The sequence below is a fragment of the Pseudopipra pipra genome, chromosome 13 (genome assembly GCF_036250125.1).
Source record: "Pseudopipra pipra isolate bDixPip1 chromosome 13, bDixPip1.hap1, whole genome shotgun sequence".
Taxonomy (NCBI): Eukaryota; Metazoa; Chordata; class Aves; order Passeriformes; family Pipridae; genus Pseudopipra; species Pseudopipra pipra.
The window spans coordinates 2,705,949-2,717,430 of NC_087561.1; the positions used below are offsets into that span (position 1 = coordinate 2,705,949).

The 11,482-nt window shown below is 41.0% G+C and overlaps 1 protein-coding gene across 1 annotated transcript; it reads right to left on the reverse strand.

Moving 5' to 3' along the window:
- Nucleotides 1–330: 330 nt before the first annotated feature.
- GCNA (germ cell nuclear acidic peptidase) lies at nucleotides 331–11,469 on the reverse strand. The gene is made up of 10 exons (XM_064669666.1): nucleotides 11,228–11,469; nucleotides 9,670–9,716; nucleotides 8,325–8,376; nucleotides 7,870–7,943; nucleotides 6,930–7,352; nucleotides 5,735–5,906; nucleotides 5,012–5,156; nucleotides 3,607–3,742; nucleotides 2,475–2,679; nucleotides 331–1,545 (listed from the first exon to the last, which is right to left on the reverse strand). Exons 1-10 carry the CDS (start codon nucleotides 11,467–11,469, stop codon nucleotides 1,293–1,295), a joined length of 1,749 nt encoding a protein of 582 aa, XP_064525736.1. The 3' UTR covers nucleotides 331–1,292.
- Between the last annotated feature and the right edge of the window lie 13 nt (nucleotides 11,470–11,482).

Consider the following 11,482-nt stretch of genomic DNA (forward strand, 5'->3'; position numbering starts at 1 on the left):
ATAGTCAGTGGGTTTGTACAGTTGTTTTTGTTACTGGTTTCTAGTTCAAGTGCTCCTTACCATTATCTTTGCTGGGGAGAGAGGGTGGTGCCTCAGTGTCCCTAGGCTTGATAAGAGCTCCTGGGAGCAGCCCAGGGCCTCCAGTGCAATCTCCCAAAGCACAGCTGGAAGGGGGATGGTTGGAATCATAATCCCAATGACAAAAGGAAGTGAAGGGCTGTGCTGATCCACAGCCTGGCTCTCCAGCCAGTAAAGCTGGGCTGGCACCAGGGTTCTGCATAACTATACAGCCATGATTAATCTGAAACGAAGCCTGGGGTTCATTGCCACGGTACAACATTAGCATTTATTGATTATTCAGTATTACATTTTCTGAGCAATTTGTATACAGAAGACACACATTCATTCATATTTTATGTGAAAGATTTAAATCATCTGACTAGACCTCCCCCGTCTGTGGTGGAAAGTGTTTGAATTTGCCTTCCCTACCCTGACCTCTTGCATCTGTTTTAGTTTCTATGAAATCTCAATGACTGAGGTACATTGCATTCACATTTTCAATCAAAGAGCTTCAGTCTCAGGGCCAGTGAGTAAAAACTCACTACTTTTAACAGATTTAAGCCACCATTAATTTTAACATTATTTTAACCACTAATTTTAATGAATTTAACAAAACCCACTTAATTTTAACAAAAACAGCCAAGGGTCACTCACTCAAGAGACTCCACATGGGAGAATATCTGAACCCATGTTGAAGCCCAACTCCAGTCTGCCCCTTTTCCTGCCTGGAAGTCATTCAGATAGAATCAGAAGGCTGGTGGGCCTGGACTTTCTTTCACCTGGCAATCCCAGATAGATGCACACCCAGCAGTTTCTCAGCATATACACAGAGCCTACAGCATTTCAGGTACCCAGATGGAAGAGTAAATCCATTGCTCACTGGAGTCACTGAAGACATGCTGTGGAGCACTATGGGTAAGTGCTGCTCAGAAAATTCCAGCCAAACTTAGTGAGTTGGGCCCAAAGGGGGAAACTGGAACTGCATCTTCCCAGGCACAGGTGGTGTTCCTCTGAAGTCTAAGGATACCCTGACTTGTGCATCACCCTGGACTAGCTGTCATCATTTTTGCTCACTCTTGCCCATTTTAGAAAAGGCCTTAAGGTCTTTATTAGAAGTACTTAGCACTAAAATATTACAGTTATCTGGAATCTTCTGAAACAATTCTTAGACTCACGTTAGACTCTATACAGAAAAATTTAAGAGGCATCAAGTAAGGAAATCTATTGAGATATTAAAAGGAATCATCAAGCCTGGTTTTCAAAGCGAAATCAGCACCGAGTTTCCTCATGACCTCTGCATGGCTCAGCCCCTGCTGCTCTCTCTTGGCCAGTCCGTAGTTTTCCTTCACATACTTGGCAAAGGGTGTGAGCTGTGTCCTGGCAGGAGTGCCCCCCTTGCCCGGGGGCTGGCTGAGGGCCAGCCGCCCCCCGCAGAACGCGCACACGAACCGCTCCGTGTCCAGGGACTTGGAGTGCCGGCCGATCCTGGAAGGGAAAAGTCAGGACTTGTGGGAAAGGGCTCCTTTCTCTTCTGCCTGGATACTCAGGTCAGGTTTCTCAGCCAGTATTTGAGAAGAGCAAACAGTACCCCCTTCACACAGCGGAACAATTAAATCTGTATTGCACATCTCTATCCTAGAACTTACTCCACTGCCTTTTGAGCTTGGTCCCTTCCTCTGTCTCTTTTACTCTCAGCCCAGGAGTATGAAGTGCTACAACATCTGCAAACACCTCCACAACCCACATATCAACTGTCCCTTGGAGTTTCTCCTCAGAGCCATCACCAAAAATCCTTCTCCATGCTCTGTTGCATCTAAGCAACTTATGCATTGTACAGTCCTAACAAACACCTCAAGAAAATTCCATATGTGAAATGTTGTTTCCTTCTGGGAGTCACATGATCCTGAGAGGTAAAAAAAAAATGCCACATATGCTTTCTAAGCATGCATTTAGCCCCTAAATTTTGGGGAATGGAGTGGTACGATAATAATAACACTCTTGTCAGCTGCTTTTTTTTAGTCTTAATTCAAAATCATCAAGATACAAACCCTAGAAAGCTTCCTCTGATACTTTGTCCTAGGATCTAATTGTTGTCACACATTCTGTGCCCAGTTTTTATGGGGACTTGTTCCTTCAAAGCTGAGGGACATACATCCCAAAGACCCTCCATCATCACCAATGGTACTCACGAGACATTTCTGCCTGTCCTGACCTCTGAACTAGAACTGAAACTACCTGGAAACAAACATGTGGGAATCACACAGTGAGGTTCTGTGGGCTCTGGAAACATGAAGTAACTCAGAATATCCCAACTGCTTCACAGTTTAAGAGCCCCATGATTTCTAGACCCAGGAGACTGGCAAGTTAGAGAGAAAGTGAATACAGGGTCACATGCACATCAAAACATTACTCACTTAGCTTTGCACTGAGCACACTCGTAGGTGAATTTGTAGTTGATCTCATAGCTGTGGCACCGTGTTACTACTGGCAGCTCTGGATGAATTACAGCTGATTTGTTGGCATAGAACCTCCAGAACCGCCCGTGTCCATCACGAACACCGCTGATGAGCCAGGTGGCCGCGTGGCAAACCTCGTGGATCAGCGTGTCCCGAAGGCGATCTGCAGGGAGAGCAAACAGAAGATTAAGGTCAGCCAGGTGTGGGGAAGTACAGACTTACTAAGATGCAAGGGTTATTTTGGAGGTTAGAGCTACCACCGTCTTGGTAAAATGCTCCAAAGCAAGGTTTCACTTAGTGCATTTCCAGTTTTGTGATTAGCTCCAACTCAGCATCCTGCACTTCCCTGCACACCTGATGTGTTTCGGGGGTTTTTTCATTGGTTGGTTAAGCCTTTGTCACTGTTTCCTACAGCATTTTCCTGGAGAAACTGGCAGCCCATGGCTTGGACAGGTGTATTCCTTCTTCACTGGGTAAAAAACAGGCTGGATGGCCGGGCCCAGGGAGTGGTGGAGAATGGAGTTACACCCACCTGGGGCAGGTCACCAGTGGTGTTCCCCAGGGCTCAGTGCTGGGGCCAGTCCTGTTTAACACCTTTATCGATCCCTTTCAATTAAAACCATTTTATGATTTTTTTCCCCAAACTAGGAAGGGATGAGGGATTAAAAACAGTTACAGTACCACTTAATAGAAGTTAATTTGGCCCTGACCTGTCTTTACTCCAGCTTTAAATGCTACCAACAAGGTGGCTGGCTGTGATGGAAGAAGTCTGATTTTAGACTGCCATTACAGCACATACAGAATTAGAGTAACATGATGCCTATGGGTCTTCAAATCAATAAGAAATATAAACAAAATACTGCAGTTAGTGTGAATACATCTCTGTTCTCACGTTTTGTACATTTGCCCAGCCTCTTAGAAGGGCTGTGGAATGTGGATAAATCCATCAATTAATGGATTTATTTATTCAAGGTAATATGAAATTTCAAAGCAGGGTCCAGTTCCAGGTCTCTTAGGCCTCAGGTTAGTGTTTTTATCTCTAGAACTTGCTTTCTTAAAGGAGAATCAACAGAGTTGTTCTTTTACCCACCTGCAGAGTCACAGACTTTCTCAGAAAGTTCTATGCGAGCGTAACGCTTTTGTTCAGGACCTGCCTGCCCTGTCACACAATATCCTGCTGTTTTTCTCATCTTCTTATTCCAGATTATCTCCATTGTCTCTGGTAACTGAAAAACAAAACAGAACATGTAATCTGCCCTCTCTACCTCTCTTATCTTCTGGCCCTCTGGCTTCCCCTTGTATTTGCTGCAAAGCTGGTACAGGATGTCTCAGTGCTCCTAACACTGTTGTCACTTAACATGCAAACTCACCCCCCATGGCTGCTTATTCTCACAATCAGTGTCTCTGTAACCAACACTGGGAGTTCCACAATGCAGGATGAGACCAGAAGTCCCTTAGTTCCTCTATTATACCTACAACAGTGGCTAAAACAAGCTGCTTAAGAAGAAATACAAGGACAGGACAGGCATAAACCACAATTTCCTCTTCAAAAAAAAGTACCTCTTTCCAACTGCTAACCACTAAGCCACAGGTGGTTCTTTTCTATTAAATATCCATTAGAGTGATTTTCTGGTGTTTTGGGGAGAAAGAGTGTCCAAAACATTGTCCAAGAATGTTTAAGAATACATAAGTATTTTTAGCATCTACAGTAGTCTGTGATCAGCTCAATAATTCAATCTTAGTTCAGTTCTTTTACTAACAGTTTTCTGTCATCTAAATTAATGAGCTTAAGTAAAGGCTTCAACAGCACAGGCACAGGCACAGGGCTGTCAGATATTTTGCTTTCAGCAATAATAAGCCTGTTCAGCTCAGCTTTATGTGAAATCATGACCTCAGCCTGCCCTTGGTCAGCTCAACAGTATCTTCTCATCTGCAGGGAAACATTTTCCTTCCTGAAGGAAATTCTATTGGAATTACTGAGGACAGCATCCTTCCTTTCAAGGGTATTTTTCACCAGCGGAGGGTCCCCAGTATCCCAACAGACAGGAAGGCCAAGACAGCAGTTCTCTGAAACCTTAAATCTGAAACACAACTTGAAGCTTTATGCTCATGCAGAACTGTTATTCAAAGGATAAGCACCTTTTTAATCTGTTCCAGAAAGGCAGACATGGCCATGGAAACAGAAGGATCTGATGGAACTGATCCAAGGGCCCTCATACAGCAGCTTCTCCCATCAGAGACTCTTGGATACCACCCAGACTGCTAACTCAAGGATGGTGCTCCATCCATTACAGCTGGGAAAACAAAGCCACGCTGAAAACTGCTGCATCACTGTGGTGGCAAACCCCTTCCAGAGAAATTGCCTGAGCTAAATCAAACATAAGACATGACTATAATGTTTGGCACTGAAGAGGATAAAGAGCAATCACATCAAGAAGTGAGGAGCAACATATTAACCAGCATTTTAGAATAGTAATTCTCGTTTTTAAACCAACCTTCTGATCAAAGATGGTGCTGTTAAACAGTCTGTAGAGCTTCTGTGCCAGCTCCTCTTTATTCTTCTTGAAATACTTCACGTAGTGGGAAGTGGGATTTGAAAGATCTTGCAAGAAACAACCAGGCACTGAGCATACCCTGAGCCTGCAAGAAAAGCCATAAAGCTTTTGTAAAGAAGGTTTTGTGTTGGTAAACACAGTTATAAAATGACCAAAGGAAACAGCACGTGGCTAGAAGGCAGAATAAAGGCAGCTGTTAGAAATGAGAAATGCATTCTTCTGAAAAGCTTAAGCTGCATCCACATACAGAAAAAGAAACATGAATTCTGCAAGTTAGAGAGGTTAAAAAAAAATCAAGACAATCTTGTTAATAGAATCAGTTTGGATATATTTTCAGAGGCAAGCAGCTGGATATATACAATCTGTGGGGCCAACACATTAGAGGTGTGCTGTACCAAGACAAGGAATAGCAAGAAAACATTTACAAAGAAGATTTGACATTTGTCAGATATATTTGCCATCACTTCCTCTAGGCAGAGATCAGCTATATTCTCCCTGTCATACTGGAGACTGAAAACTTTGATTTCCAGCTACTTAATCATTCATAATTGCTAGATTAGTAGCAGAAGCTTCTATGTACCAGAGGAGTCACTACATCATCCTAGGCAAAGGATGTCCATCTATAAATGCCCTAGAACATAGTAAAAATGGAGAAACACTCACCTTCTGTCTGTCTTTGCTGATTGTGAGCAACTGACCAATTCATTCCCAGGAATTCTTGCAGGAGTCCTTGTCTTGGAAGATATTTCTGCAACTGAAGTGGAGTTTGGCCTTGGTATCTTGACTCCCTCCCCTTTCGAAGGCTGTGCATCTTTGCAGGGTGGCTTGATGTTTTCTAGTTCAACAGAAAGAGTCACAGGATTACACATTGTCCAAGAATCAGGAGCACAGACACCAGCAACCCACTGACAACACTGAAAAAGCCAAATATTCCACCTCAGAATAAACTCCTGCTGTGCACACTTGAAGGCAAAGGTTTTTACAACTGATGGAAAGGTAATTTGCTGTTACACACTACAAATATTACCATTCAGTGAAGGAGTGGCAGACTCCAAACTTTCAAACATTCAGCAAGGACGAAGTGGAAGGAAAAGTATTTGTGACCTCACTCAGGCATTCCTAAGTTATGTGTTATAGAACATAATTCCTGAGTTATAATGTTATAGAACATAATTGATATATTCCAATTAAAAAAAATTTGCTCTTTCCCAGGGCATATTTCTGTGCTGTACATGATCCTCTTCCAGAGGTCTCCTTGCTCTGGCCAGTCATTGTTAGTAAGAAAGGCACCCTGTTTTTACTTCTCTAGAAAAACATTTGTTTTCATCTGCTCTCATCTCAGCTACAGTCCTTTTCCCCCTTTTCAGTTTTTCAGTTGAGGCTCATTTCAGCTTGTCAAAGGAGAGGAGGAGGTACTGATTTAGGAAATTCTCATTATAAACTGTATTTTTTAAAAAAAAGATGAGTCAGGTATAAATCCAAATACTAAACAAACAGCATTCTGAACTGCTGAAAATTTCAGTCCTAAAGCTGAAATGACAGCTTCACATTAAGTATCATACATTAAAAAAATCAGAATAATTCAATACCACCAGTTAGATAATAATTTTGTTAAATTAATTATAACTTTTAAAAATAATATTTAAAACTAAAAATGCCTACAAGAACAAACAATAGTGAAAACCTTAAACCTTGACACCACAGGGTGACTTTTCAGAACGCTCAGAGGAGTAATTTCTGATTGCACCAAATCCAGTTGCAAGGTGCTGGGCTGCCTCCCAGAAGTCTGTGCCACACAAATGGGAAGAGTCAGGCAATCAGCACTACCACTGCAAGTTAGCCCTGAACAACTGCTTACCTGCTGAGCTAGGCTGATAGATGGTTTTATTTGTGCCTAAGACTGGTTTTTGGGGCAGACTTCGCTTCTTTATCCGTTCCATTAACGATTCAAAGCTGTCATCTGAGCTGTCTGACTCTGCTGCCACAGTGGGCAATTTATTTTCTGTGCTCTTCTCACAGCTTCTTTCTTTCCTTCTAACAGGCAAATCTGGACTGCCTTTGGAAACTGACTCTTTCAGATTTTGTGGAGGTGAAAGTTTTGTGCACCTCTGACTCTCTTTCCAGTCTTTTACTCCCCCTTTTTGGTGGTCAAGCCAAGGACTTTCTACAAAGACAGAATCCTCAGTGTCACTTGAACTCTCTCCATAATGCAATTCTTGGCAGCAAGTGCTTTTCTTTCCAGAACTCATCAACTTCCTGGGGGTCTGAAGATCCTTTGGTGCTGCAATCCGAAAGAAAGAGCTTAAGGTTTTGGCAGTTGCATTTAGGAGACCTGCATTTGTCTTAACACAAAAAAAATCCTTTGAAAGATAGGAAAATACAAATAGAGAGGTATCTCTGCATTTGCTTTACTCTGCCCTGTTCATTTACCATTTTACTACATGAAAAGTCACTGAAAGATGTATTAAAATAACATAGCCTGCCAACAAACAATGCTTCTGACATCCCAGATTTGTCCTGTCAAGATCAAGGGATCATGTCAGATCTACAGGTGACTTTTTTTTTAGTGATGCTTCTGGTCCACTTTGCTTCACCCATTTCCCCTCCAGACACCATTCCATTGGCTTTCTACAGCTTTTACCAGTCTGCAGCTGGCACACACTTTTCAGGGTTCACATTCACACCAGCTGAAAGAGATCCTGCCCCTCCTGATCAGGGGTCAGCTCTCTCAGAGATTTATGCCACCTTTCCACTCATTAAAATTCCCACTTCATATTTGCTGTTGCACAATTACTTGCCATTCTTTTTTGTGCTCTTTCTTGCTTTGAAGTCCAAGAAGAAATCATCTGAGTCATCAATGAAGTCTTTCAAACTGTAAAAAAAAAAAAAAAAAGGCAAATGTGAAAAAAGGTAGGATAAAGGAGGAAAATGCAAGAGTAAATCTGCCCTACTAAAAAAGCAACCCAAAAAAAGCCTCCAAATATAACATTATTATTGTTCACAACAAATGTTACCAACTACATCCATAAATAGGAATGGCAAAGGAGCATCTACACCTCCAAACATCCCATTTTTATCTCTGTCCTGAACATACAGACTGGACACATAACAGTTCTGTCTGCACCCACTCCTATACAGGTATCTGCCCACGAATCACTAGAACTTTTGATTGTTTTTCTTGTATTCTGATTAGTAAATATGATACAGAAAACTATTTTATGAACACAGAAAAGTAATTAATTACAGCACCCACCTTGCATCTGCCTTTTTAGGAACACTTTTGGGAGTTTTCATTCTGGCTAAAACTAAACCAAGAGGAGATTAATTAGGAACAAGGTTCTGTTTCTTTTCTTAGGCATTTTTAAGTTTGCAACTAGTAAAAATTAAAGTCTTTAAAAACCACAAACTTTTCTCTTGGCACATATTTTCACTCCAGTCTTTCCTACACCTGGCACTACAGTGACAGGATGGCAGTAGAATGGCTTTGCAAATATTCTGCTCCGAGCCCCAAGCAGTTCTCTCAGCCCCCTTCCGTGACAGAGGTGGCACATCACTCTGCAGCCTCCCTGAAAGGAGCCAGGGGAAGGAGGAGACTGTCAAACATAAAAATTACAGAAAAGTGAAAAATGACCTAATGAATGGGCAGTGTGGAAATATTTATCAGACTTAGAAGTCTAGAAGTAGTGCAGGATCTATATACAGCACATTTTGCTTCAGCTGGTAGTAAGGCCTGAGAATCTTAAGATCATTCACATGGCACTGAGCTGGAGCACAGCAAGAACTCCAAAGCAATGAGAAACCTGCTTCAAATGCAGCTGGACCAGCACAAGACTGATATGCAAAGGGTAAAATAAACAGGTACAACTTACTGCCTTAGCAATTCTACCATCACTGTTAAATATATAAGGAAGAACATATTGCAAGATTTACAAACCTATAAATTACTTACCAGTTTGAAACTGAGATGTGGCAGAGCCATGATTAGTCCAGCTAACAAATGAGCTAAACAGAACTCTTGCAACAAGAAAAAACCCAACCAGTGTGCACTTAACTACTCCAGCACACAGTGATAGTTATAGTGGCTGTTACCATTTGTTTGCACAGGCTGAACAAAAAGATTGGTTGGTTATGCACCACAGAAGCCACCATGTACAATTTAGTATTCAATTCTATCTTACCAAGACCTTGAGCCACTGTGACAACTCAAAAACATCCCTCTTACTGGTTAAGACTAATGCAATAAAAGCTGTGTCAGGTCAGAGGGAATTGTGAGCAGTTTAGAACAGTAACTACTCAGAGAAAAGGTTTATTCAAAGATGCTTTGTAGACTAAGAAGAAAGCGAGTGAGTGACAGGGAACAGATAAAACTGAGGCAACAACAGAAATGTAATGCAAGGCAAAAAGCACCCCAAACTGAGGCAAATTAAAAACACCCCCTGTGGTATATAGCCACAGGGGTGCAAGACTGCACTGCAAGGACAGAATGTACTTTGCAGCACAAGCAGTGGAAAAAAATAATGTGTAAAAACACTCCACTATAACTAGAAATGTGTCCTTCTCATACTCCAGAAAACAAACTGACATGTGCTATGACTTACACGTCTCAAATTCCTCATCACTGCTGGAAGACAAGCACAGGCCGTGGCTGCAAAAAATGAAATGCAGAACATTAGGTCAGTGGGAAGTAGATCTGCATCTCCACTGGCCTGAAACACCTGTGAACACCCAGAATCAAATACGGACTGGAAAAAACACTGAACATCACAAATAGGCTGAACTGTTTTAACTGTTTAAAACAGAAATGTTATAAATTTTAATATATGAGTTCTAGCAACCATATATGTTCCATGTAAGTAGCAATCAATCCTCAAAATTTGGAACACTGAACCATTTGAAGGCACAGGCTTAGGATATTGCATTTCTTTCAGTTCAAGTTGGATATCAGAAGACAGAAAGGATAGAAAGCTTGTTTTTATCTCACACATGGTCTGTGATCTGGGAGAGAAGTGTGTTACAGTAAGGCTGAAAGCTGAAAGCACTGATGAGTAATCAGCTGCTTGTGTATGAAATGCACTCTAATGTGGTTGCCATGAATATTTAACACAGTGCAGCAGCTCTCACAAAGCTCTCTCAAGAGGCAGAACGGAAGCATCACCACCAGCCTGCAATCCTCACACAAATGTCGAGGCAAGCTGCGCTCCCCTTACCAAATTATTGACTTCATTTTCTGCCAACCACCAAACATCAACGACTTGGAAAACGCACTAAGCAATTTGCTTAAAAACAGGAAGACAGCTTCTTTTAATTAAAGCTATTTAAACTTTAAAGACTGTAATTGTGAAACGTGCTAATAGATACCAACTGCCATGGAACAAATGGGAGCGTAATCTAAAATTTATATAAATCACTATAAATAATTATTATAGCATATTGTCTATATAATATAGTATAACATATACTATGCAAAATATACTATATAATAATACATAATGTACATAAAATTACGCATTATATATTACACAACACATAATACAGTAAATTTTCTATATACACACTATATAATTTAGCCTAGTATATTTTCTATATACATACACTATATCTTATATATACAAAAATATATTTTCTATAAACTACATTTATTTCTTTTATATATAAAACCATATAAAATTATATGAAATATGCATAATATAATATACAATAATATATAGTACATACAAATACATAAAATATATAAATAACTGAATATATATACACATATATATGCTTCTATATGTGTGTATATATATAATATATATATTTCTTTTATATATACAATATATATTTCTTTTATATTTAAAACCATATAAAATTATATAAAATATGTATAATATAATATACAATAATATATAGTACATACAAATACATAAAATATATAAATAGAAATAACTGAATATATATACACATATATATGCTTCTATATGTGTGTATATATATAATAAATATATTCTATATAGAATGTATATGATATATATATTCTATATAGAATGTATATAAAGTATACAAAAATAGAATATATATATCATATACATTCTATATAGAATATATATATATAAAAATTTCTATACAAATTAACCAAAACAAGGCAGGACCCGTGGACTCCTGGGCTGGGTCGCTCACCTTCCGCCCCGCCGGCCCTGGCTCCACGCGGCCGCTCTCCCGGAGCTCCGCTCGCCTGTAGCCGCTGCACCGTCCGATCCCGCAGGCCCCTGCCCCTGCCCGGCCCCGCTCCCAGCCCGTGCCCGGTCCCGCGGGCCCTGTGCCGGCGGCGCCGCTCCCAGCGCGGCCCGGGCCGCTCCCCCCGCCCGCTCCATCGCGCTCGAACCGCCCGCGCCCCTCACGGCTTCCGGGGCACCGCGCATGCGCACACGGGCG

Coding starts and splice junctions, on each gene's coding strand:
- GCNA (XM_064669666.1), bottom strand. CDS start 11,469: ATGCGCGGTGCCCCGGAAGCCGTGAGGGGCGCGGGCGGTTCGAGCGCG. Junction 5,907..6,929: donor CTATCAGCCTAGCTCAGCAG/GTAAGCAGTTGT, acceptor CTGTTGAACTAG/AAAACATCAAGCCACCCTGC. Junction 5,157..5,734: donor TCAGCAAAGACAGACAGAAG/GTGAGTGTTTCT, acceptor CTTTTCTTGCAG/GCTCAGGGTATGCTCAGTGC.